The sequence below is a fragment of the Cucurbita maxima genome, unplaced genomic scaffold, assembly GCF_002738345.1.
Source record: "Cucurbita maxima cultivar Rimu unplaced genomic scaffold, Cmax_1.0 Cma_Scf00021, whole genome shotgun sequence".
NCBI lineage: Eukaryota > Viridiplantae > Streptophyta > Magnoliopsida > Cucurbitales > Cucurbitaceae > Cucurbita > Cucurbita maxima.
In genome coordinates this window covers 2866942-2894145 of record NW_019272037.1, presented here as the reverse complement: position 1 = coordinate 2894145, position 27204 = coordinate 2866942, and the positions used below count along the sequence as shown (strand labels likewise).

General features: G+C 35.7%; 5 protein-coding genes and 1 long non-coding RNA gene across 6 annotated transcripts; 3 read left to right on the top strand and 3 right to left on the bottom strand.

The window, feature by feature from the left end:
- Positions 1-1241: 1241 nt before the first annotated feature.
- LOC111495105 (ribosomal RNA small subunit methyltransferase G) lies at positions 1242-4359 on the bottom strand. Its single transcript, XM_023144980.1, has 7 exons — positions 4111-4359; positions 3814-4009; positions 3566-3675; positions 3049-3127; positions 2894-2961; positions 2215-2281; positions 1242-1575 (listed from the first exon to the last, which is right to left on the bottom strand). The coding sequence occupies exons 1-7, from the start codon at positions 4321-4323 to the stop codon at positions 1463-1465; spliced, it is 846 nt and encodes a 281-aa protein (XP_023000748.1). The 5' UTR covers positions 4324-4359; the 3' UTR covers positions 1242-1462.
- Positions 4360-10127: 5768 nt separating this feature from the next.
- On the top strand, positions 10128-12177 carry LOC111495624 (U-box domain-containing protein 38-like). Its single transcript, XM_023145733.1, has one exon. The coding sequence runs from the start codon at positions 10509-10511 to the stop codon at positions 12105-12107; it is 1599 nt and encodes a 532-aa protein (XP_023001501.1). The 5' UTR covers positions 10128-10508; the 3' UTR covers positions 12108-12177.
- Positions 12178-12663: 486 nt separating this feature from the next.
- On the bottom strand, positions 12664-13905 carry LOC111495304 (peroxidase 65-like). Its single transcript, XM_023145283.1, has one exon. The coding sequence runs from the start codon at positions 13797-13799 to the stop codon at positions 12804-12806; it is 996 nt and encodes a 331-aa protein (XP_023001051.1). The 5' UTR covers positions 13800-13905; the 3' UTR covers positions 12664-12803.
- Positions 13906-16342: 2437 nt separating this feature from the next.
- Positions 16343-17300, bottom strand: LOC111495231. The gene is made up of 3 exons (XM_023145179.1): positions 16912-17300; positions 16725-16837; positions 16343-16644 (listed from the first exon to the last, which is right to left on the bottom strand). The coding sequence occupies exons 1-3, from the start codon at positions 17216-17218 to the stop codon at positions 16549-16551; spliced, it is 516 nt and encodes a 171-aa protein (XP_023000947.1). The 5' UTR covers positions 17219-17300; the 3' UTR covers positions 16343-16548.
- A 2316-nt stretch (positions 17301-19616) lies between these two features.
- LOC111495295 (protease Do-like 9) lies at positions 19617-25260 on the top strand. Its single transcript, XM_023145272.1, has 9 exons — positions 19617-20351; positions 20949-21148; positions 21244-21424; positions 21554-21745; positions 22663-22895; positions 24125-24226; positions 24373-24423; positions 24513-24617; positions 24710-25260. Exons 1-9 carry the CDS (start codon positions 19745-19747, stop codon positions 24806-24808), a joined length of 1770 nt encoding a protein of 589 aa, XP_023001040.1. The 5' UTR covers positions 19617-19744; the 3' UTR covers positions 24809-25260.
- Positions 25261-25840: 580 nt separating this feature from the next.
- On the top strand, positions 25841-26953 carry LOC111495253. The gene is made up of 2 exons (XR_002720286.1): positions 25841-26063; positions 26155-26953. It is a non-coding gene; the product is annotated as an uncharacterized LOC111495253 (long non-coding RNA).
- The last annotated feature ends 251 nt before the right edge of the window (positions 26954-27204 follow it).

Below are 27204 nucleotides of genomic sequence, written 5' to 3'. Positions count from 1 at the left end.
AAAAAAAAAAAAAAAAAAAAAAAAAAAAAAAAAAAAAAAAAAAAAAAAAAAAAAAAAAAAAAAAAAAAAAAAAAAAAACAGAGGTATTCTATCTAACGAAAAGAAGTTAAGTTAAATATATTCTCTTAAAATTGAAAATTTACATCCTCACCTCTACAACTATTGAAGGAAAAAAATTCATAACCTTCTAGCTTGAAGCTACAACATATATTAAATAATAAGAAACTATAAAAGTTTACTATTTAAATAGAATAAGTAATGAAGTAATGAAATGGATACAACTATATCTAGAAAAAAAAAATGCGTACTTTTACTATATAAAAACTAAAATCGAATGCCTTGGAATGCAAGGACGGAAATGCAATATTCACAATTATATCTTAATTAATCACTCGCCAAAGAAATGATAAGACCCAAAAGTCTCAATAAACAATACAAGAAAAATGGATGGACACTTCCATACCAAACCTGTCGCCTAAAACTGGGAGATATTTGCATGAAGATTGAAATAAACAAGATTATCTCAAACAATAGCTCGTTACTTTTGACTAAAGAGAGTGGTGTTAATTAATTCAAAACTTGGAAGTCTAGCTAAACATCGTCATCGAATAAGACACTGCATCCAAATTTCTATATATTAACAAGGTTAATCATATACTTAAACTCAAACCAAGTTAATCCAGCAATTATAAGTACAGCTTATGTTCTTAATACCTGGCGACACGGTTTATCAAACTTTTCCACTGGGCGAATCTTTCCAGGTTGGGTTCAGCAAGGTCTGTTCCTTTGTCCGTGGTGCAGTGCAATAATAGATAACTTGGACATGAGAAAAGTGATTAGATGGCAAATCATTTACACCATCGCATCTATAAAAAGCTATGAGGAAGACAAATAAACGTTCATCTTATGGATGATCAGAAGTCTTTACCTATAAAATATTCCAAAAAGCAACTCCCCATGCCTCAACAAGGATTATGGCAGCCAAAAATCAACTCTAGTAGTATATTTTAGACACTCTCTCAATGAAATAATGATGGTTATTTTTGTCGCCTTAGCACTAATTTTATCAAGAACTCAGATTTACTTTATACTACTCTTAGAAAAATAAGAGTTCATGCGAAAAAGTAAATGTTGTACTAAATTTCATCATCCTTTCCTTTTCAAGGGTGGAGTTATATATGTCAATGTAGAGAAAGAGATGAATTTGGTGGGGTAATGGCGGGAGGCGAAAGACCAACACATAAATCCAAAATGGAAATAAATTTGAATACTAATTTAATAACCAAATGTCATACAAGAATTACTCGGGGTGAAATGATGTTTGATATGCACAACAAATAACAGGGTGTCTATCTTCAGGTGATTATCATAGACTCACACACCTGAAGCATTTTGCATAATAAACAACTCGTTGACGTTGAGACGAACACGTGAATTGAAACCAAACTGAACACCCAGATGATTATAACGGGGCTTTTGCTGGTGTACCTGGATCACGAGGATACTTCCTGGGAGTGTGCCGTTCTTTTAAACAAACAACGGCATTTCGCTGCCCATATGGACTATGTGATTCCACTGCATAAGAAAAAAAAGGACCTTCAGACAATATTACATCATAGAGTTGGGGTAAAGTTAAATTTAAAGCATAAGGTGAATTACTTTGTGGATCGAACTGTAAATAAAATAATCTAGTACAGTTAAGGAAATAATTTTAAATCAAATTTTGCTCGAGAAAAAGATTTTTCCACAAGAATAATACAAATTTGTTAAGTTCTACGTGCAAATTAGACGAACAACCCATATCTGAGAATCAAAGATAATCCTATAAATCAAACCAAAGACTAGAACAAAGATTCAAATTCTTGCAAGCAAAACATAAGCCAAAAACAAAATAAGTTTGACAAAATCCATTGGAATGGGTGCAAATTCCAAATATTTAATGGCCAATTCAGTAGTTTATACATCACGTTGATATAGATACGGTAGCAGAAATTGTCAGCATCAGAATATTTCTTGTAGTTCAAGTACACATGGGAATAACTTAGTATAAGTATCTAGAAAACCAACTCCTACGGGCTAAGAGTGGGAGTGTCTTTTCAGGAAGAGACCTCTGTACTATAAAGCAATCCTCAATTACACACAAATCTTTTGACTTTGTTACTGTACACATGAGATTGTGACATTGCAGGAAAACCAACAGAAAGACAAACACACCAGGGCATATTTGCAGTAACGAAGCACCCATCATTTCAATTGCCTTTTCTGCATTTGTGACTTCTTCCTGACAATGCGAAAATTGCAAAAGAGAAAAAAAAAAGGAAACAAACCAAAAATCAACAAGATTATATAAAATATAAAATCCAAAGGAGTACCACTTAAGCAAATAAACTTTCTCAACATGAATTAGATATATGCCAACTCAAAATAATTCAGCTCAAAGAAATCTCCACAATTAGAAACAAGATTCTTCATTGCATCATTATCACGAAGTATACAAGAGGTCAAATCTAAATCAAAAGGAGTCTATTTTAAATGGTGGTAAAAAGGTACAATTACCACCTATCCACAACCACAAGATCTTTATATTTATATTATTCACTACAATATTGTTTAGCATCTGTACAAATACTTCAGATTGCCCATATAAAAAATAATATCTTGTTGTGCATTATAATTTGTAAATGAGGACTACTTTCAAGTATGGAAAATAAAACAAATAACTACAATAAATTGAAGTGAAATGGAGATTTTCACATCAAATGCCTCTACCTCGAGAAAACAATTAATAACGGAATCAATGATGGTAATGAAGTGGATACAGTCCCAAAATAATAGGACAAGACAATCAGAGAGTAGACGTTCAAAATGCTAATGGATAGGATAGAGAACATACAAGAGGGTCATGGCCCTTGGCAGCTAAAAACAAACCCCCAACACGAACCATAGGAAGACAGTATTCAGCTGAAGAAAAGATATCAGTGAAAAATAATAAGCAAAAGTAAAACAACTTAGATTCGTAGAACTTATGCATATCAAATTAGATGGTACCTAAAATTCTCATTTCTGCAACAGCTCTAGCCACTACTACATCAAATTTCTCTCGTAAGAAAAGATCGTGTCCCAGATTCTGCCCTACATCAGGATATATCACTGCCACATTAAATGTTATACAAATAAAGTTTGGAGCCACGAGCAAGTGTTCTTCCCCTTCTCTCTCAAATAATAAATCAAATACTTCATAGGAAATAAAAATTGATCTCGAGGGGAACCCTCATTATAACTTTAACTTCTTCGAGTATTCACAATACAGTGAATATAATGATGAAATCGAGACCGTTTCCAGGAACTGTTGAATCTCATTACCACAACTCATGCAAAAAAGGTGTCTCTTCCACATTTTTGAAGACATACTATTGGTACATCGCAAAATCTAGAAATTTTGTTCGTTGTTTAATAAAATAGATAGTAACCATTAAGTATATGAACTAATCAAGACAAGAGAATCAAACTTGAATGGCTAATTACGTCAGGGTGTTTAATTGCGTAAACGCTAATGTCCACGTACCTCTGCTCTTCCTCGCACAACATGAACATTTGTCAAACCGGTATGACCGACCGCATGCTCCAAGAAAAGGCACCGCTTATTCATAGATTCCATCAACGTTACTTGCCATTCTAGTCCATCCAAATAGCCCAAGTTAAACCCCCAAAAGAAAAGAAAGGATAAGGAAGCAATCAATATACGTTATATCAAAGAATGATCCCTAGAGCACATAATGCATTTTCATCATCATAATAATCGATTATGTTGACCTGGGCAAGCAATAGCTATAATCAATCCAGGAAGTCCGGCCCCCGTTCCAACATCAAGAAGTTTAATGCCGTCGCATGGAATCGTCGAACAATGCGACGAGTACAGATTCCGAATTGGAGGTATAATCGCGAGAGAATCCTCAACGTGCCTTTCCATCACTTCGCTTTCTTCCGTAACGGCCGTAAGATTCATTTTCTATGAAAATTCAACCATACGGCCATCAAATTAAAGCTAACAAGAAGAAATACCAATAAAATTTCAGGAAATGAAACCAACGAAAGGGAGAGGCCAAGTACCTTGTTCCATTCGAGAAGAGCGTCGACGAAGAGATGAACCTGGTCTTTTTGGCGGGAAGTTAGGGTTTCAAAATGGAGATGTCTCGGAGTATTGCAGGTGACGATGAATCGCTTAAATCTGGTTCTGATCGGAAAATCGAACGGCGTTCGCTTCGAAAGGACCGAAAACTGTTTGATACAAGTCCTCAAAGAGAACGAGACTGTGCTTGCCATCTTCCCGCGCTCTTCGACCTCTCCTCACCAACCCGTTTCCCCTTCTGGTATCTTAACGACCCGTCGTCCCATGCGTTATCGACTGGGCCTTTCCATCTCGGCCCACTTTCAGCCCAACTTGTTGATCCATCAAAAGCCCAAAACTCAACTCGATGCAAACACTCCAACCCGGGCCCTTAACACAACAAAACCCGACCCAACAATCCTTTTTATTGAAATTAGTTAAATAATAATTATAATTTATATGCACGAAAAGACAAAATCCATATAAGACATGGAAGACTAATAAAAACCAAAAAATAAATATAAACCAATTTTAGAAATTACACCAATTAGAAATCTTTTGTACCAATCTGAAATTTCATAGGGTTAGATTGGTGACTCTATTTTTCGGAGTTAGGTTGGGTTATCGAGTTATTTATATTAATAATTAAAATTTCATAAAACTTAAATATCAAACATTTACAAGTCACAACGCATCACTAACATTAGTTACAAACGTCATAAACAAATAATCTTCATAATGGTTAAGTAAGATAGGGTAGGGTTAGATTGTGACCCTGTTTTCAGACTAGATAGTTCGATATCGAAGAAACGGTGATTGAAGTGATAATTTAAATAATTAAAGGTTAATTATAATAGTTAAAAAAATGGATTAGGGGGAAAGGAAAAGGAGTGGTTAAAAATGGAATCATACATAGTGCCACAAAGGACAGTGCAGAACCCACCCTTTCTACCAAGCAATCATGACAGCCCCAACTTTTGGAACCAAACAGCTCATTCGGCCACACACAAACTCAACCTTACTATTATAATAATCATTATTTGATTATATTAAATCCAAATAAATACCTACCATAACATGAATCGGAGATATTGTTCGTTTTAGTCTCTTACCTAATTGAATGAGAAAGCAAGATACGAGTGAGAAGGAGAGTCTTTAAGGGAATCAAATTGATTGTCCCCATGAAGACTGAATCATTATTCTCAAATTGATGAAAGAAATTTGCAGCCAAATTTCAGTTCAGATAATGTTTCAGTACACTCACAGTCTGTTTATTCTCTCGAAACTAACACTTTCTACAAACTTTCACTTTTATTCTTTTTATTTACCATTAAATTTTTTTTAAATATTAAACCTAAAAATCAATTTTTTTGTTAAACAAAATATTCCCTTCTTTACCAAAACCCAATAAAGCTCTCAAAATAAGGGTATTTTATGCTCCACTCAACAACATACAGTCACAAACACCCTTTCTAGTTTTACCACCTTCAATTAAATTAATCACTCTTAACTTCTAATTAACTACCTATCACTGTCCTACCAATCGACATACTATTTTTTTACTTATAAACTCGTCATCTTTCTCTTAATTAACCAATAATGTAAAACTCTCTCTCTCTTGTTCGTAGAGAAGATTAGCATGGCCCCTACACAAATCCATAAATGATATCAAAGCCAAACGTGTTCTTCGCTGACTCTCAAAGGGATGGATTGTGAGATCTCACATCAGTTAGAGGGAGAAACGGAACATTTCTTATAAAAGTGTAAAAACTTTGGTGCTAAATTATAACGCCGCTAACTATGTTGTAATAAATATTCTCTCGTATATCTAACGTTAAAAACCCGACCATCGAATTAGAACGGTCAAGTAGAATAATTTAGGGTTGAGAGAGTAGTATCTAAAGAGTAGTAGCTCTCTTGAGAGAGGGAGGAGGCCACAAAAAGCTTCCACCCTACCTTATAATCTCTCTCTCTCTCTCTCTCTCCTTTAGTGGGAGAGAGAGGGAAGCCTAGGCAGGCAGGCAGGCAGGCCAAGGGTTAATAATCAATGTCTCTCTCTCCCTGTCTCTCTCTCCCTGTCTCTCTCTCTGTTTGTGTTCATTAAGAGAGAGTAGAAGGCACCCAACAAAAATGACCATCATCATGATGATGCCCTCGGCCACCTCTTCCACCACCACCACCTCCTCCACCACCATCATCATCATTACACCCTCCTCACCACCATCATCACACCCTCCTCACCACCATCATCTCCCTTTCTCTCTCCAAACCATTGTTGCCCATTAATGATGAGCCAACAAAACCCTAATCTTCATCTTCTTCCTATTCCTATTCCAACCCTCTTTCTCTCTCTTTAAACCGATGCTCTTCCGGGGAATCAAGCATCTTGGTCCGATTAGATCCATCATCCATTTGATAGATCAAACATCAAACACAACAACAACGACGACAACAACAACAACAGCAAGAACATCAAGAACAACAACAAATTACTTGTAGTTGGTTTTTAGCTGTTAAAGTTCCTGTCTTTTTGTGTTACAACTTATCAATCCCATCTGGGGTTTAATGCTCTCTCTCTCTTTTATGATTATATAACATAAGCATTTACACAGTTTCTCAATTTTTCCCCATCTGGGTCTCTCTTTTTTCATCATTTTCATAACAAAGACACGATTTTTTCTCTTTTTTTTTTTTTCCATTTTGTTCATCTGGGTTTTGCAGAATCTTAGAACAATAGCTGTTTATGTTCTTGTTTGAAGCACTAGCAGCAGCAGCAGCAGCCGCCGCCGCCGCCATGTTCAGCACCACTTTTGGTTTTCGTTTCTAGGGTTTGTAATTATGATGGTAAGTTCTCATTATTATTTATTTTCAATAATTTACTCTTATTAATGCCTTATACGATGCCAGCATGACATGTAGAATTAACATGCATCCACTCATCAACAAGCTCACCAATTCAATCCTCGTACATCTGTTTTGTTTTCTTCTTCAAACTGATGACTTTAAGCGGATGGGTTACATAATTATGTCCTATCCTTCTTCCTCTAATATCATGTTAAATTACCGTTAATGAGTTCCTTTTATCTCGTCTTTTTATCCTGTGAGATCTCATATTCGTTTGAGAAGAGAACAAAACATTATTTGTAAAGGCGTGAAAACCTTTCCCTGAGTTCATAATTAACACAAGAAAGTTTATAACTTTAGAAGTTGACCATTATTATTGGTGAATGATGGATCATTGTGTTTTGATACCGTGAGATTTCATATACTATGGAATCTTTTCTTAGTAGATGCATTTTAAAAATTTTGAGGGAAAGTTCGTAAGGGAAAATCTAAGAGACAATTTCGATTAGTTGTGGTTTCTTTTAATAAATTAAATTAACACGAAACTCGAAGGCGGAGTTCATAATTAGCCCAAGAAAGTTTAGAACTTTAGTAGTTGACCACTATTACTGATGGATTATTCTGTGGGTAGCAAGCTAGGAGTCTAGAAGATTTAAATTCTTGAAAGGAAATAAACCCATTTGGGTAGAAATAATGATGGTACCTTCAAAAGAATGGCCTTTTTTATTTTGTTCTTTTCAAAATCACTTTGAAAAGAGGAAGGGAAAATTTTCTCGAGGGTTTTCTGTTTGTTTCCTGGGAAAGTGGGGTGGTGGTGACAAAAGTGGAGAACTTTTTTTATGGCTTACAATTTTACTGATAAAAGCTGTGTTCTTTGTTCGTTGTTATTGATGAGAGAAATGCACATGAAGTTTTTTGCAACTATTTTGAGACAGACAGAGAGACAGAGAGACATGTTTTAATTATATGTCTTTTGTTTAAACAACTTTATTATTTACTTCAATGCATATTCAGTGTATTCTTCTGAAGGGATTCTCTTTTTGATGGCCTGCTCACATTTTTGCATAAAGTTGTGTTGGATATGAAAGTATCCATGTTTTCAACTTTTCGAAGAAATTTTGACTTATAAAAACATGTTTTTTTTTCCGTAACTTGAACCGAACTAGCTTAACCATAATTGACTTGTACTCCTAATTTTGTTGTGTTGTACATGGGTTGAGTCGGGAAGGGGTGACTAGGCTACTTCTACGACCTTACGAACTTTCGTGTTGACAAGATGATAGATGACAATTGTTGGTGCGTTGCTAGTAACAGGGTCTTACGCGTTAAGTTATTATTGAGTGAAAGTCCTACCGCTAATTTAGGGAATAATCATGAGTTTATAATCAAATAATATTATTTTCATTTGTAGGGTACAAGGTCTTTTGAGGAAGCCAATTTAGAGAATAATCACGAGTTTATAATCAAATAATATTATTTTCATTGGTATGGTACGAGGCCTCTTGGGGAAGTCAATGTAAAGCCATGATAGCTTATGCTTAAAGTGGAGTGGACAATAGTCATGTCTAAACTTAGCCGTCAAAACATAATTAAAATTTCTAAAATTGGGCCTAATTAAAATTTCTAAAATTGGGCCTAAAAGCCCACTAAAATACGAAATGTGGGCTTTCAGTCGGCCCGTTCTCCTTCAGATTTATTTAATATTATGGAAAGGAAAGTTTTTTTTTTCATTAAAATGCAAAATAAAAGGTATAATTAAATATTTGTATGAAAATTATGCCCCACATAATATCTAAACCATAATAATTAAAGGGGAATTTCCTTTTTAATATAGTCCTTACGTGCAATTAATTGTAATTTTAAACGTGTTTAATAGAACCTTTATAAGTAAGAGAGATTACAATACTTGGTCAGGGAGGTTTGATGACTATACATTTTGAGGCAATTCATGTTCGATAGAAATAGACGAATGATCATACATTTAATATAACATAAAAATAAGTTAAATATGATTATTGATGTTGAACCTTATAAATGATTAAAACATTTTATAGTTTAACCAACTCCAAATCAATGGATAATGCCAACTATTAAATCTCATTATTTTTTGCTCATATTTATTTTATTATTATTTTTTTCTTCGGATTCTCAGTTGACCACATCAGACATAATATTTTTATATTATATATTTAGTGACAGAGTTGCTTTGACATTATTTTTATTTTAAAAAATTCGAGACATGAAATTATTTTGTCTATTAATATATATCTTTTTAAGTGAAATATACTTGTCCTATCTAATAAAAATATAATTTCAAAATTCTTATGATAATACAGCACTGAAAAAATGAATTAGATCTAATAATATATAATTAATTAAAGTTGCAAAATTAATTTTAATAATTAAACAACATTTATACGTCTTTGAAATATATATAATTAATTTGAAAAATACATATTTATAGTTAATTTGAAAAATACATACATGGTGGGGATGAAATGCCGTGTAGGGATTTTCTTAAAATATCCCATTGGTCAAAGTTTAGCTGTTGGAATTTTAAAATATAACGGAATAAATCGTCCAATTAAATTAATATATACAATTAAACTAATACACAAGTTGTAGCTCTTAATTAGACTTGGTCGAGCTCATAGCTGTTTTTAAAAGCAACTTCAAATGTTCGGGATCGATTTATACACATTTACTTATGATATAATGTAATATTTTATTTTAAATAAAATTTAAAAATTTAAAAATACAATAACAATGAAACATTCGAATAGTGACGCATATGGCAACAAATTTCTCCGAAAAAAATGCTATTAAAGCAATAATAAATAAAATAAATTTCAATCTCAATCTCAATATTCCTCTGAGATTCAAGTTTTTTTAGTAGACGAATTTTAAAATAGTAAAACTGATGAAGATATATAACAAACTAAATAGATAATATTTACGCGCGGTGTGTTTGAACTGTTACTTTACTCATCGTAGTATAATATATATAATTTATGTGAGCTTTTATTGGAGTAATAAAATAAAATATTTAAACAAAATATTTTCAATTAGTTAATTTTTTTTTGAAAATAATTAATGAGTCTAGTTATTAATGGCCAACGAACTTCCGAAATAATAAAAAATATTTATTTAATAAAATATAAAAAATGATTGGACCCTTTTAAATGTTGCTGCCGTAAGCCTGTATACGTATTATACGATGGCTTTTATTTTATTTTTATTGACTTTAAATCAATAAAATTGAGGAAAAAAGAATATATTTTTACAAAAAATTAAATACTAAACTGAAATAGTCCATAAAATTTGACGGCGGGTGGGGGGCATGGTAAATGCAGCCGCGGCGGCCGGCCGGACGTTGAATCTGAAGCGAAGACTTACTCTCCGGTAAAAAGAAAATTTCAGAAAGTCAATCTCCGACCTAGTCTTCATCACAGCCTCCGAAAATTTGCCATAAATCCAACTCTTCAACGACCAAATTGATCGAACCCGTTGATTCCTCTCCAGACCTCTGGTTTTTTGCCCTGGTTTGAACTAAGAAATGGTTGGCCATGGCAATCACAGGTTGAAACTCTCCATCTTCCACCACCGATCTTCGTTGGACTCGAAACCTGAACGGCCGGTAGAGTATCCCAGAGAGTACCTCTGCGAAATTTCCAAGTCGTTAATGGCGGATCCGGTTGTCGTCTCCTCTGGTCAGACGTTCGAGCGCCTCTGTGTTCAAGTTTGTCAAGAATTGGGGTTTTCGCCGAAGCTAGAAGATGGGTCGAGGCTGGATTTCACCTCTGTTATAACCAACAGAAACATGAGATTCACCATTCTCAAATGGTGCGATGACAACGGAATCGAACACCCACGACCCCCTCAGTACACCTTTATTGAACTCGTTGTTCGTCAATTAATGGAGAAGGAGAGACAAGAGAATCGATTCGAGGCTTCTGATAGCGAGTTGTTGAGAGGCGTCGCCGATAAACCGCCGGGAGTTGCAGTTCATGCGACCACGGAGGTTGGGTTCCGAGTCAACCGATTTCAACTCAACTCGCCGCCGGAAAGGGAGGAGATCGTACGTGAAAGTACTATTTTGCCCTTCAAGACGCAACCCTCTTGTTACGCCGCTCATTCTTCGTCCTCTTCGAACTTCGACAGAGGATGCTCCGATTCGTATACGCCAAATTCAGAAGAGGAATCTCGTCTCATCATGAAATTCAGAAGCGGCGATGAATTCGAACAACAAGAAGGAGTGATTTCCCTAAGAAAATTGACCAAATCCAACGAATCAACTAGGGTTTCTATATGCACAAAGGAATTCCTCGCCGCGCTACATCCTCTGGTTTCATCCAGATCTACAAATATCCAGATCAATGCCGTTGCTTCCGTCGTGAATCTCTCCCTCGAGAAATCGAACAAATTAAAGATCCTACGAGCAGGATTCGTTCCGTCATTAATCGACGTTTTAGACAGCGGATACGCAGAATCTCAAGAACACGCAGCCGGTGCTCTGTTCAGTTTATCATTAGAGGACGAGAACAAAATGGCCATTGGAATTCTCGGCGCGTTACCGGTACTGATGAACACACTCCGATCCGAGAGTGAGCGGACGAGGAACGATTCGGCTCTTTGTTTGTACCATTTGACTCTAAACCCTAGCAACCGTGTGAAACTAGTGAAACTCGGCGCCGTTCCAATACTTCTATCGTTGACGAGAATCGAAGGCTCTGCGAGCCGAATCCTGCTGGTTCTATGCAATCTCTCCGTCTGTGCCGACGGAAGATCGGCGATGCTGGATGCGAATGCGGTGGATTGTTTGGTCGGGATGTTGAGGGAGAAAGAGATGGGTTCCGAGTCGACTCGGGAGAATTGTGTAGTTGCGCTGCACGCATTGAGTCAAGGAGGATTCCGATTCAAGGGATTGGCGAAGGCGGCCGGCGCGGTAGAGGTTCTAAGAGAGGTTGAAGAAAGGGGAAGCGAGAGGGCGCGGGAGAAGGCCAAGAGGATCTTGGAGATGATGAGAACGGGCGGGAGCGGTTCCGTTGAGATTGAAGGCGTCCGCCGACATGGTCTCGACGCCGGTGAAGTCAGCTGGACCGGCCGGGCTGGTACTGCCTTGAACCGGTATTCTACCAATACTACTAAGTTTTGATTTTCTTTTTCCCTCTCCTTTGTAAGTGTATTTTATTTTTAGGATTTAGTTACTGTGTATAGTTATTTAATTTTCCTATGCATTTTTTTATAACAATTTTCTTTAAAATAATATAAATTTTTTTAAATAAAACATTTCACCTCTTAACAAAATTAAATAATAAATTTTGTGTGGCTCCAAATTAAATAGTTCTACTCGCCCATTTAGCCAAATATTTTGATAATTTCAAAATTATTCGGGAAAGAAATAAATAAAGAAATATGAAATATTTATATAAAAGGAAATACGTAATTGACCATGAGAAGCACTATACCATCACAACTGATCAACACCAATTTTTAGAAAATTAAAAAAAAAAAAAAAAAAAAGATTTTTTTTTTGGCCTTCTTCGTCCTAGAACAACATTGATTGATTTGCATATTATTTTTTGGGTTTTGAATATTTGGTAAAAAAAAAAAAAAAAAAAAAGATTTTTTTTTTGGCCTTCTTCGTCCTAGAACAACATTGATTGATTTGCATATTATTTTTTGGGTTTTGAATATTTGGTAAAAAAAAAAAAAAAAAAAAAGATTTTTTTTTTGGCCTTCTTCGTCCTAGAACAACATTGATTGATTTGCATATTATTTTTTGGGTTTTGAATATTTGGTAAAAAAAAAAAAAAAAAAAAAAAAACAGAACGAAAGAAGAAACGATGTCTCACGTCTTGATGGAATTAAAGAGGTCGCACTTTCGTCGAACCTCTCCTTTCCTTCCCGTTTTAACTTCGAAAACGCTGAGTTTCTCCATAGCATGAGCAAAGTCGTGAAAAAACGCCGTCTGATTAACGGCGTAAAGGTCCACGAACGGCTTGGTCCTAGGATCCTTAACCAAGGCATGGTCGGTGGCCAGCAGGCCCAGTCCACGTGGGAGATTCTGGTAGTACATATTGTCGAATTTTCCAGGTGTCATCACGTCGTTGAATGCTGACATGGATGTATCCTTGTCGCGATTGGCGCACATTTCCTTGAGCTTGTCGGCAAACTTGGGGTAGATGTCGGGGTCGGTGGGTGTGGTGGCGCTGAAATTGAACAGCCGATCGGAGAATTCCTTGCAATGAGAGAATCCAATGGTGTGGCCACCGGAGAGGGCCACCATTTCTTGGATACTGAAGCCTCTCTGGCCAAAGAAATCCACGAGTTCATCCACCGTGTGCTTCACTTCAGGGAGGTTCCCTTCCACGTGTTCCAATTTCGAAACCATTCCATCTTTTCGTCCCAAACGGACATTATAGAACGGCCCTCCCACCATCACCACTAGATCTCGTGTTGCTTGAGCTAAGATATCAGCACAAGAAACAATACCAGGACACGAAAGTTCAAGGTGGGTCTTAGCATGGGTGACCACATCAAACGCGTCACCAGAAAGGGAGTGATTGATTTCAGCCTCACGCTCCGCTTTGTTAAAGGAATTAGAGGCAATGAGGACAGAAGCGTCACAACCATCAACAAAACAGTCGTGGAAGAAGAGACGAAGGGTTCCAGCCGCAGTGACAGGACTGGTGATTTGCTTACTCGTGACGGTCTCGCGAATGACCTTCTCAAAGTTGGGACATGTTTTTTGGTAATAACCGACTGTGAGCTTCGAGTCGATCGGGGAGATGGGTAGGGAGGTGATCATGATGGGAAAAAGGAGGAAATGTAAAGGGAAAGCCATGGCGGAGGGAAAACTTAGCTTCCTCCTAACCTATTTTTCAATGGGGAAGCCTATTCCAATGGTGGGCAATGAAGAAGAAGAAGAGAAAGGAAGCAATATTAATGAAGAATGGGTCTAGTGGAGTGGAGAATTTTATGGGGCTTGCAGTTATCCAAACCCCTTCAAAGCTCCTTAGATTAATGGTTCTTGTTCTTCCATCAATATGTGTGGTTCTTCACCCACTTCCTATTTTTGCATTTCCTCATTTTCTCATTCTTTTTCTATTTATTTTCTATCCTTATAATCCAGATCATATTAGAACATTTTTATTTATCAGTTGAAAATCTATATCTGTCTGTTATGATGACACATTCATATATTATGATTGTGTTATGATGACACGTTCGAATATATGATGGATCGTTAAACATATTTGTTGTTTATTTGAATTGGAATCAAATTCATCTTAAAAAAAAATGAAACTTTTGTGAATGCATATCTCATGATGAACCATGAATTCCATATCAATTTTTTTTGTGTGTAAATGGATATCCATTGATTCATATTGCTATTACATAGGATATGTTAGGGTTAGCATCACGATTTCTAGCTACAAATTATTTACTCTACTCTATATAGGCTTTAGAGACCCTTCTTTTTTATGATATCAAAAGGTTCGGAATTTATAGGTTCTAAGTTCTTTGACCTATTCAATTCAAAATAATTCCTACTTGAATCGTAGTGAAAAACTTCACTCTCAAAACAACTATTTTCTTATCTATGAAATGTTAAACGTTGAAGGTCTAGAATAGGGAACATAAATGAATACAAGTTATTTTGTATTCGAGCTGTTGCATGCTGTGTCGAAGGATCTAATCCTTTTGTTTCGGGTGAAATAGTCTTTCATTATATTTCGGTGGGTAAACTAGTCATATAAGTGAGCCTATTTTATCTTAGTTTTTGTTCATTGTTCCGTATAAGAGAATCACAAAGTATAAAGAGAGACGATCATTTCACACGCATAGCAAGAACGATAAAACCGATTTCATAAAATGATTATAAAAGAAACCATGAATGTGAATACATAATTGATAGAGTGAGTCAAACTATGTACATACTTTTGATGCATGATGCATGATGAAGCCAAATGAATATTGAATTGAAAGTGTAAGGTAGCTACAAACAAAAAGCAAATGGGCGCAGCATGTTCTTGCTTTGTCTGTGAAAATGCATAGTGATCGGCAGTGATGGGGTGGGGTATGTCTATGAGCATGCTGCGTGGCCTTGCATGGCACAGAAAGACAAGCAAAACAGCACTCACCCTCAGTGCCTCATGCGACTCATTGCTATCAATTCCCCTTTTTGGGTCAAAATCCCATCCCCTTTAACATTATTTCCTTTGCTTACACAATCTCAAACACTACATGCCCCACATCCATTTAACTTTCCCCATTCCCTTTGTCTCAAACACCCATCATACTCAAAACTCGACACGTTATCAATCTCGTCTATGTTGTTTCTTGAATCTTTATATGTAACAGTTTAAGCCCACCGCCAGTAGATATTCTCCGCTTTAACCTGTTATGTATCGTCGTCAGCCTCCTAATTTTAAAACATGTCTATTAGGGAGAAGTTTTCACTCTTATAAGAAATGTTTCGTTTTGGTGTCCATAGGATCTCACATTAGAATGGTTAGAATGTAGTAGAAAAGTTCAAAGTATCATTTATGAGAGATGGCGATCACATTAAATGATCTTTCGTGGGGTCGAGTGAGGAAAGGAAGTATGTGGGGGTGGAAAAGGGAACAAACAAACATTCTAAGATTTTCAAAAGAGTAATGATGAATGTTGTCTAAGCTTAGAGGAGGAGGGGTTGGATTGTCGATGTCAACGTTGGAGATGAAATGGTCCCATGTTGTCGAAAAGAAAACATAAGATTGAATGTCTGATATAATAGGATGTGTGACCACAATCTCATCTCAATCTCATTATATTCTTTTTTGATCGTTCAATTCGAACTTAAACTTTTAACTATTACTTTTTTTAATTTTTAAAATTAAATTTTATAGAATTTAAATCTCAAATCTCGAATGTAATAAATATTGAATATATCTTAATATTTTGACGTTTTATAATTTTAATAAGAATTTAAAATAATAATTATTTTTAGTTCTAACAAAATGATACAAACTTTAAAATTTTATTTTAAGGCTAAATTAATAATAAAAAAATTCATAAATTTTATATTAATATTATTTACTCTTTTTTTTTTATGGAAAAAAATTAAAATGTTGTTAAAAAAATACTCAAAACCGTGTATTTAAGGATATTAATATTATTTTTAATTTAAGGACATTAACATTATTTTTGAAATTTTTTAGATTTTCAAGAAATATTAAAAAATTAAAATCCAAAGTTTAAAATATAACCGTCTAAATCAATAGTATTTATTTTTATTAAATTTAAAGGTATTTTTGTGGATTATTTTTACTAATTTATTTTTATTTTTTCTTTTAATGAAAGTAAAAAGAGAAATCAAAAATAGGAAATAATAACGAGTGGGAATTATTTTAATCTTCCAAGCCCAATTTCAATTTCTCAAATGAAATTACAAATACACCCTTTCATCCCCTGTTTTTTTCTCTCTCTCTCTGCTCTGTTTCTGTAATGAGCTATTCCTTACATATGCACAAATCTGTGTCTAAAAACTCCTGAAAAATCACCCATTTTCTGTTCATTTTTATATCTTCTTGATCGGAAACCGCAAACCCTCAACTTCCGGCCTCGGAAATGCTTTGCAGAGAAGGCTGCCACCCTCTCGATTTCGCCGCCGACGACACTGCTCTGTTTTTCTCACATTTCATCCCCTGCAAAATAAGTGGAACTAAAATGTTCATATTTCACTCATGAAATAAAATTTAATCACTAAAATTAATTAAAAACCCACCTGATTCATTTCCCCTTCTGATCCCTTCTCCAAATTTCCATCTTTCCCTTCAAAATCCAACGAATTTCTCTTCATTTTCGCTTCCTGTTTCGCTTTCAATCCCTGCAACACATCTAAACCCACAATACCAAATTCAAAACCGGATGAATTAGTGAAAATAAGCTAAGAATTCAAGAATTAAACAGACCTTGGTTTGTTACAAGGCGGTAAATTTGGCCGAGAACGAGCGAATCTGTCGGCTTGAGAAGCTTGATTCGGGTTAATCGGACCGAGTTGAAATTTGTGGTGTTTGTTTGGATGTCCTGATCACGGCGGCGTTCTCTGGCGGTGGATTTTGATGGACAGATTTTGGTGGAGATGAGAAGGGCGACGTAGTGCCCGGGATTTGACTTCATGATCTCGCCGGCGTTTACCGGCCAGTAAAATCGGTCGACTTTTCCGTTAGGGTGTTGGATGATTAGAGATGCTGTGTCTATGGCTTGGCAATTTCCCATCGGGTTTCGTTTTTGGTTATGATTCTCTCTCTAAAATACGGAGGCGAGGTTGAAGAAGAAGAAGAAGAAGAAGATCGAATTCGAGAGTCAGATGGCCAAACACCGACCGTTTTATAGCCTGCAAAACGGTGCGTTTTGATTCATATGGGTAATATTGTAAATCACCGAAGGGCAAATACGTCTCTTCACATTAAAAAAAGAAAGCATCTAATTTGTTCTTTTTTTTTCTTCTCTTTTTATGTAATTAGTAATGAAAAGATAATATTATTTACTGCAAAAACTAATTTTCTGCTTTTAACTTTACCAAACGTGTTAAATAATGAAAATATTTGTTTTTAGTATCTTGACATTTTTACCCTTAGAGTTGACAATAAATACATTACGTGACATCATTTGTGTTATTTATATGCTCTGTAACTGCCAACATTAGGGCATGGGATTTATATGGGAGATATTTAAAGATATTCACACTATTTAATTTGGATTTGGTAATTTATTATTTTTCTTTACTAACCACCCTCATTTAAGGAAACTTGTCTGATTTATAAATATTTAATTATTGGAAAATTGACTTTAATCGCTCATTAAAATAAATATAATTAGTTTGGTCTTAATAAATTTTTAAATCTCAATTTATTTATTTATTTATTTATTTTGAGCTCAAATTTGTTAGATTAAGCTTTTTACTTGTTTGGTCTAGCCATGTGAGGACAATAGAAATTTTTATATTTCAATAATAATAATAATAATAATAATAATAATATTGTGTATTTTCAGTCTATGCTTGAAAAATTAATATATTCCAATCACCACGTTTTAGTTTGGACCAAAAAATAAAAAATGAAAGTTTAATACTTTATTTTGTTATTTTTTTTCTAAAAAATATTTATCAAAATTCAAATTTTAAAAACAAAAAATAAAGTGGGTTTTTTTTTATTTTTTATAATAAATTTGGATACTTTAAAAAATTATTTTTACTTTTAAATATCGTTTTATAAGAGACGAAAATTAAGTATTATTTTTTAAAATTATTAATAAAAAAAAAGGAATTGTTATTAAAAGGTGTAAATGGGACCATTGGCAGGTTGTAGCAGCCAGTGGGAACCAAGAAACAGACATTGATTAAAAATAAGGAACCAACACCGTTGTCTGATTTTGTGTCTTTCCCATAATCTTCTTCCTCTTATTAATATCATTTTCTTACATTATTAACCCAACTAATCTCCATTAACATCTCATTAATTAAAACTTTATTATCATTAACATCCCAACACCATTATTGTCCTCCTCGAGCTTTCCCTCAAAATTTTAAAATGCGCCTGTTAGGAGAAAGTTTTCATACTCAAAGAACGTTTTGTTCTCGTACTCAATCAATGTGGGACATTACAGATGATGTCTTTTATTTATATACCCATAATCTTTTCCTTAATTAATATGACTCGTGTAATTTTTAATTGGGTATGCATTATTGTGGGTGGAACTGTTAGTATTCGAAAAAGGGACCAATAAACAATGGCAAGAATTGGGTAGAAGGGCCTGACAGTGGCCATGGCAATCCCAAAGGAATCTGCTTTTGCTGTTGTTAGCAGTGTCCTTACAACTTATACAAATTCTTACATATATTCGGATTTTTAAATTTTTTTTAAAAATCTTTAGCTCGTATGACCGAATACGTTGAAAGAAGGGTTAAATTATTTGATGAATCTGCTTCGTAACAACGGGTCGATGTAGATTCTGAAAATGGGATTGGAGAAGTTAGTCAATGAGGCTATCTTGTAGTAACGGTTTTAATAACTACTGAATATAAGCTCGATCGTCACATGCGGTTAAACTACTACGCAAAAAAAAAAAAAAATATTGGAATTATGATACAAATTACAATGTTATTTGGATATATGTTCTTGACTTGTAATGGGCCTCCGGCTTGACTGAATGCTCATTATTGATTCTTGGGCTTCTTTCTGGACTGTGGGCTTGGCTTAATTGGGCCTAGAGTGGTTACTTTTGGGCTGTTTGCAGAGGCCCAAATGCAACAACTTAGCAGTTAAGAAAATAAAATTATTTAGCTCAAATAAGGTCTAAGTTGTTAAGGTGGTGTTGAATCGGGACATTTTTTTAAAAAAATTTAATCCATTTATTTAAGTTGAAAATTTTCAACAAAAAAGAAACTACAACTACATGTAGTTTAAAATTTTAAATTTTTATTTTTAAAATTGTTAGAGAATAAATATTTAAAACACAATTATAGAATTAAATAAAATTAAGTACACGTTTGATCCCTTATAAACCAAATCATTGAAAAAAAAAAAAAAAAAAGAATAATAGTTTTTTAAATTATAAGAAAGAGGTTTTTTTTTGGTTAGAGAATGAAAGAAGTTAGTATAAAGAGAGGAGCCATTTGCGCGCTCCGATCTACCTTTCCCTTATTCTGAGTTTCGGGGCTCAGCGGAGGAGCGGAAATTGAAAACCCATTTTCTCCACTCTGATAAACCCTCTCCGATCTCTCTCCCCTTCAATTCTTCGGAAATGGGAGAAGTCAAACGTAAAAGAGGTAGAAAGCCGAAAAATTCCAAGGCGGATTCTCTAGATTTTCCTCCGCCGACCACTGCCACCGCCACCAGTGTTGCGATGGTTATGGACGACGTTTTTTCAGTCAGCAACGTCGAGCTCATGGACCCGGCCTCCACTTCCAAACCTCACCAGAACCGCCGTGGGAGGCCGAAGAAGCTTTCGAAACATATGGAAAATCCCGACAAGTTCCCGCAATTGTCTCCTTCTAGACGTGGCCCTCGTGGTGTCGAAAATGGCGAATTTACCGCTTCCGGCGACGTCTTTCCATCTGATATCGCTTTGGAACGGGTGCAGCCGGAGTGGCCGGGCATCGTGAGAGTCGTGCCGGCGATGGACGCTGTGGTCAAGGTATTTTGTGTGCACACGGAGCCGAATTTCTCACTTCCTTGGCAGAGAAAGAGGCAATATAGTTCGAGTAGCAGTGGATTTGTGATTGGTGGAAGGAGAGTGCTCACTAATGCTCATTCCGTCGAGCATCATACCCAGGTTAAGCTTAAGAAGCGTGGGTCGGATACGAAGTACTTGGCGACCGTACTTGCGATTGGAACTGAATGCGACATCGGTAATGATATTCGTTGTCCTTAACTTTTCTCTCCTTCTTCGTTGTCTTTGGGTTTTTATTAAATTCACGAGGTTCGAAATGGAATATGACGGTGAAATCTTCACATTAGATCATGCTCGACCTATTTTCTATGTTTATCTCAATCTGAAATTATGAGAACGTTATCATGCATTCCGGCTATTCAAGACCGTATTGTTGCTAGAGTTGAGAATACTGGTCATACCTTCCTTCGTGGGCTTAACTGCACGGAAATTCATTATTTAGGCTTAGGAAATGGTGAAATTCATGTTGGTTTAGGAAAGGCTCGATAATACACTAAACTTGGTTATTTTAGATGAGATTCAGTGTGCACGTGTGTTTGGTTGCTATTAAGAAACTTAATGATGGATAAATATGTAAGCTTAATGTGAAAGAGAGACAAGGATTGATAAAACTCTCCATAATTAAAGATGAATGGTGTAAGTGAATCAGGATGCATGTAATCATAGGCTTACCTACCATTTATGTTGTTGCCTTGTACTTGCATGAATTTATTGTTCCATTTATTTATTGTGTTGTGAACTCAAAGCATCGAGTATTATGATGTATGTGTTGCAGCAATGCTTACTGTTGATGATGACGAGTTTTGGGTGGGAGTTTCACCGGTAGAATTTGGGGAATTACCTGCACTGCAAGATGCAGTAACTGTTGTTGGTTACCCAATTGGAGGTGATACAATTTCTGTCACTAGTGGGGTTGTATCGCGGATAGAGATCCTGTCTTATGTTCATGGGTCTACCGAGCTTCTCGGTCTGCAGGTTTTGAGCTTTTGCGACTTGACCATATTTTCTGCTATTTAGTTTTTTAGGAATAGGGTTAATGGCCGATGCTTTACTTCTTTTTTCTGCTGTAGATAGATGCTGCTATAAACTCTGGTAATTCTGGTGGGCCTGCCTTTAATGATAAAGGAAACTGTGTGGGCATTGCATTTCAGTCACTCAAGCATGAAGATGCAGAAAATATAGGTTATGTCATACCAACGCCAGTTATCTTGCATTTTATACGGGATTACGAGAAGAATGGAGCATATACAGGTATTTGGGCACTTGGAGAGGGATGAAGAACAGACTGGTTCTTTTATGTTATCGTCACTGATTGGCATTGGTCTTTGTTAATGATTTACTTGGTTCTTTACTTAAAGCAATAACATTCTTGGATGCCAGGCTTTCCAATTCTTGGTCTTGAGTGGCAGAAAATGGAAAATCCTGATCTTTGCGAGGCTATGGGGATGAAAAAAGATCAGAAGGGTGTCCGTATTAGACGTATTGATCCCACTGGCCCAGAATCCAAAGTTTTGAAGCCATCAGATATTATTCTCGGCTTTGATGGGGTTGATATTGCTAATGATGGAACAGGTAAATATATGTTTTATCATTTTAACACAATGTAAAAACACCATCCTTGAACTGGCAACCATCTATAGACTACTTTAGCCTCTTGTTGCATAATAGTAATTACATATTTGGATTACTTCCATTAACACTGACAAGATTAGCAAAATATACCTACATATGGCTCACTAATTACCAAAAGTACAAATTAAGGTAGATAGACTAACCTAATCAATAGGATAACATGTTATCTTAGGATGAGCAATATGGGAGGGTGATTGATTACAATGTCCATTCCATAGTCCATGAAGACGAAATCAGAGAAATAAAAACCTCCTACTATAGTAAAATTCACTTCCCTTTCCCACAAAAATTCTTTTGTTGACTTCTAGCTATAATTCCTAAAGCCAAGGTATTATACTGCACTCTGGCTTTCTTCATGGAGAGTAAATCACCAACTAATTGAGTAAAAAGCTCCCCTACGGTAGAAGCCTGGAGGTTAAAGCGTAATTGCTGAGTACCGTTATTCAAAGCAATATTTTTAAAAAGCAAGCTTTTCGCATCTTTGTTTCTTTTCTTCTTCTAAATACGAAAAGAGAAAAATGGTGGGTGCCTATTTCTTTGGAAGATTTCTCATCTCATTTATTAAAATCCTTTATGTCATGCTTCATTATACAATATTTTTTATATATTTCTTTTCTTTTCACCCCACTTCACCGAAGCTGGCTCTTTTTTTGGCATCTTGTATGCACTTAATCTCTAGAGGCTATTGAGCATTTAATATATCTGGCGCGTTTATAAAACAGTGATTTGCGGGTCTAATGCTAGTGCATGGCAGAATCTAATCCTTAGTTTGTTTCTTCTGTCTGTTTTGGAAAAAGAATTCTGTAGATTCCTCTTCTTTTTTATTTGATAGCCCACTCTCTGTTGCTGTCTTGCAGTTCCTTTCCGGCACGGTGAGCGTATAGGATTCAGTTACCTTGTCTCCCAGAAATATACTGGTGATAGTGCAACAATAAAAGTTCTGCGCAACTCTGAGACACTCAGTTTTAATTACCAGCTTGCAACATACAGAAGGCTCATTCCTGCACATAATGAGGGCAAGCCCCCTTCTTATTACATTATTGCAGGATTTGTTTTTTCCACTGTCTCCGTTCCTTATCTCCGTTCTGAGGTTTGTTCCCAAAATACTTTCCCCTTCCCCCCAAATTCTACGAAAAGGCTTTAGTTGCTTTTTTTTTTCTTGATGATTTTCATTTCTGCCTTTTTTAGATTTTAAATGATGGATTTTAAAAGGGTATGAAATAGAATCTTAGTGTTAAAAGTTTGTTTATAAAAAATTTTCATGAAATTTTGAAGTAGCATAATGTTGTTAGGCATGATTCTCTTATTGTCTGTGCAACTTCTATAGCTCTTGGCTCTTGGCTCTCTATGCACAGTTTTTACCTTCTATTTTGGTACTATTTCATTGTGAGTGGAGAGTAAATCAAACTTTGAAACTTGTAGCAGCAGCATCCTTGAGAACACTATAGCCGTCTTGATGTGTCAGATCTTAGGCCTATTAAGAAGATTCATTCTTGTGTGGTATGTTCTGGATGAGTTTCTTGGGGATTTCTTTCAGAAGGAGCTAATTTGGAGGGTGGCTTGCATTGAGGTTTCTTTCTTTTTGGTTTTTTACAATTTCATGGATGGTATGAAATTACAAAAGGAGGGGAACCCCAAAAGAGAGATTACAAGGGGCCTCTCCAATTGGAGAGGAGAGGAGAGAAGAGGAGTAGCTATAGGGGTGGAAAAGAGGGGAACAGTTACAGCAAGAAACAACCTTATTGGTTATAGCCTAATAAAATTATGGAAGGAGAGACTTTTATGTTGGCAGATACGCCTATTTCTTTCTTGCCAAGTATTTCGATAGAAAACTTTAATAAAATTCTCCCACAGAGCCTTCTTTTCTTTCTTGAATGGATATTCCCCAAGGGTGAGATTAAGCAGTAACCGTGGCATTAGTTGAGTTAGTTGAAGGAAAATGGAGGCTTAGCATTGGAGGTATGGGAAAAAGAAATGTTGCCTTCCTCTGTGAAAGGCTTTACAGGGTAAATAGACATCAGTATATGAACGAATCTTCTGATAGCAAGTTTATGGAACAATCCTGAGTGTTTAAGCAAATAATTTCAAATCAGTCGTAAATACTGAATGGTGACAGAATAGTACAAAAGAGAGTAAATTTTAGAAGAGATCACTAACATCACTCTTCTTCTCAAATGTTCACTTTTACAAGTTATGATTTGTATATATATGCATGCGCGCGCACACACATATATTTGAATTTTGAAGTCTTTCACTGATTTGATGTTAAGTTTTCTTACACCATGATACTGAACTTTCTGAAAATGCTTCGAATTGTAGTACGGAAAGGATTATGAATATGAAGCTCCAGTCAAACTATTGGACAAATTATTGCATTCAATGCCACAATCACCAGATGAGCAGCTCGTGGTGGTTTCTCAGGTTCTCTCCTTTACTCGCTTCTCTGTCTTCACTTCAGTGCGCTACATAATGTTGTGTATTTCTTTTTGGAAACTATATAATGTGTGTTCTTTTTGGACTTTCAACTTCTCAATCTTTTCTCCTTTTATCATGTAAATTTCTTGCAGGTACTCGTGGCTGATATCAACATTGGATATGAAGACATTGTTAACACCCAGGTTTGTATTATATCTTGCTAATAGCCTACGGAAAGACGCCATTTTAACTGCACGTAATTACAATGATTGATCATCTTTGTGCACCATAGGTTCTTGCTTTCAATGGTAAACCTGTGAAGAACCTCAAGAGCTTGGCTAACATGGTTGAAAGTTGCGATGATGAGTTTTTGAAGTTTGATTTAGAATATCAACAGGTTCTATCCCCACTCCTGTCTTAAGAATCATCTCCTCCATTTTTTTAATGATATCCCAAGTCTGATTTTTTTGTTTGCTGCAAATCTTCCAGATAGTTGTCCTCCGTACAAGCACAGCCAAAGCAGCCACTTTAGATATTCTGGCCACACACTGCATACCCTCAGCTATGTCTAACGATCTCAAGACCTAACTTCAGAATGAAAAATTAGGTATACTTGATTACGTAGGTTATCGTATTTCGTTTTCCACCCTGCCGAGTATGCCCAGGTTCTGAAGGGTTCCATTTGAAGTATGCGAATGCTTTCCTTCTTCATGACGTTGGGTTTAATACAAACGGTAGGAGGTCGAAGTTTGAAAGGATTAGAATGAAGAATAGAATGAATCGAGAGTTAAAATTGCATTGTATCGACTTCTTAGCTCTTGGAAGTTTTGATTAGATGATATTAGTTCTTGGTAAGGCGGATTTGATGGTTTTCTCAATCCATCTTTTACCATTGATAATGGTATGAAAATTAGCCAACTTCTCTAAGTAGCTCGAAGTATGAAGCATGGTGTAGTTTCTCCTTATGGGTTGTTTTTCTCACGAATAATAATGTGATGAAATATATCCTTATAAAACTTTATTGGGTACCATAACCTTAAGCAAGCTTGCATTCCCTTCTCCTTAATGTTCTTTCACTTTTTACATTAAAGCTAGGTGTCATAGTCCTTTTTATATATGTTGAATGTATGAGATGATTTTTGGATTACTTTTTAAAGACATGTAGACCAAGTCTAAAGAGGTGTGGTAGTTTGTGTACTCACCCAACACATAATGCAAAGAGTTGTTATCCTCGTCCCACGTGTAATTCCACATCGAGTGGGCCTTCCTCCTTAATCTCATTATACAATTTTGAACTACGATACAAGAAATTCTGACGTTAACTAAAGCGTTAGTATCCAAAGCTGATCGAATTTACCATGTTAGCTGTCATGAACTTCTAACGAAAATAACTAATAGGTAAACTAGCTTGCTTAAGCTTTTTTCAGATAAACTATAAAAGTGTGTCAATGGTTTCTAATCTCTTAAAATCAAAATTTTAGCAATGCATACACGGGAGTTGTATGAGTGCTCTATGACTAAGACATTGTAACTTTGTCATCTATAAGTTTATTTAGAGATACAAAGTTTCGATACCAGGACGACCTTTCTAATATAGGTGAAAGAGATGAGTTATTCTTATTGTAACTTGTTATCTGAGGCATATGATAAAGTCATTTGTACTCAACATTAAATACAGATAAGGGAGAGACAAGGCTGAAGTTAGAGAGGTGGATGTATTACTTCCTTTCTTCCCATTCTCTTCGATTCCACATGGGGTTTTATTTGGCAGCGTTGAGGTTTCTTGTCCATTCCAAGACTTAATACTTTATTTTGAGGTTTCAAGGGAATGTCTCATTATGAGGTAGGTCCCTGCCAGCCCATTGAGCTGTTTCTCCCTTTGCTTTCAGCATTCAATGAAATTTGTCTCTCTATCAGTCCATTGCTATCTGCAGATGTATTTGCACAGATGAAATGATCCATGGTTGAATTAGAAACAATTTTACTGACAGATCAATCATATAACTCTGCTGGACTGATTATATCTCTGTTCTTGTTTAGAATCTGAAAGTTTGAATGAATCTGCTCTGCTAGATGAAATCTGTGTGTTTTGAACTGAATTGATTCATTCCTGAGTAACCCAAATGGTTATACAGATCAGAATTCCACTTCCCTTCTCTACAAGGAACTGGATAAGCCACAGCATGTGGGTGATGACCAAGTCACCAGCTCGTGAGCTGAAGGACAGATGTTGGAATGCTGGCAAACAAACAAGTGGCCATGATTTTGCATTCAGAATCTGCCTAACACGTGTACAGAGCCCACACCCAGCTGTGCCTCTGTTCTGAGTTCTTATATAAACAAACCTCCAAACCATTCACAAACTCATCTCTTTTAGTATTGAATTTATGGGTTCCTCTTGCCATCAGAATGTGCCTGCTTTGAAGAGGAAGAGGAGAGAAGCGCGCCAGGCTCGCCGGAAAGTGCAGAAGCTCCGGTGGGTGGTGCCCGGTGGGAGAGGGCTGCAACAGGAACATCTCTTCGTCAAAACGGCTCATTATATACTGCATTTGAGATTGAAAGTCTGTGCCCTTCAAACCATCCTCAAATTGCAGGATGAGGCTTGAGAAATGTATGATATGATGTGATATTCTCATCAGCTATTGGTCGTCACGTTGGGGAGTGTTTAATGTATATTTATATGGGTTTGGTATATTATATTTATAAATCATAAAATTAGTTGTGAGATTTTAAGTTCGGATTCAAAACGAAACATTCAAACATTTAAGGCGTGAAAATCTTTGATTATGAGACGTGTTTTAAAATGGTAAGGTTGATAGCTACAAATACCTAATCAAAATTAGTCCGTTTACATCATTAATATATTAAATTTATCTTAGAGACATTTTTTTAATACAAATATAAATGATTTCTCAGTTTAGCTCTTGTGTTCTGGGCTTCTGCCATTGAGAGGCTGCCATTGTTAAGAATCATGACTCTCTACT

Excerpts from the sequence above, each read along its gene's own strand:
- LOC111495105 (XM_023144980.1), bottom strand. The coding sequence starts at position 4,323 with ATGGCAAGCACAGTCTCGTTCTCTTTGAGGACTTGTATCAAACAGTTT. Across the intron at positions 3,676-3,813 it reads TATAGCTATTGCTTGCCCAG|AATGGCAAGTAACGTTGATG; the intron begins GTCAACATAATC and ends TGGATGGACTAG. Across the intron at positions 2,282-2,893 it reads CCAAGGGCCATGACCCTCTT|GAAGAAGTCACAAATGCAGA; the intron begins GTATGTTCTCTA and ends TCGCATTGTCAG.
- LOC111495624 (XM_023145733.1), top strand. The coding sequence starts at position 10,509 with ATGGTTGGCCATGGCAATCACAGGTTGAAACTCTCCATCTTCCACCAC.
- LOC111495304 (XM_023145283.1), bottom strand. The coding sequence starts at position 13,799 with ATGGCTTTCCCTTTACATTTCCTCCTTTTTCCCATCATGATCACCTCC.
- LOC111495231 (XM_023145179.1), bottom strand. The coding sequence starts at position 17,218 with ATGGGAAATTGCCAAGCCATAGACACAGCATCTCTAATCATCCAACAC. Across the intron at positions 16,838-16,911 it reads CCGCCTTGTAACAAACCAAG|ATGTGTTGCAGGGATTGAAA; the intron begins GTCTGTTTAATT and ends TTGTGGGTTTAG. Across the intron at positions 16,645-16,724 it reads CAGAAGGGGAAATGAATCAG|GGGATGAAATGTGAGAAAAA; the intron begins GTGGGTTTTTAA and ends CTTATTTTGCAG.
- LOC111495295 (XM_023145272.1), top strand. The coding sequence starts at position 19,745 with ATGGGAGAAGTCAAACGTAAAAGAGGTAGAAAGCCGAAAAATTCCAAG. Across the intron at positions 21,746-22,662 it reads TATTGCTAATGATGGAACAG|TTCCTTTCCGGCACGGTGAG; the intron begins GTAAATATATGT and ends GCTGTCTTGCAG. Across the intron at positions 24,618-24,709 it reads TTGATTTAGAATATCAACAG|ATAGTTGTCCTCCGTACAAG; the intron begins GTTCTATCCCCA and ends CAAATCTTCCAG.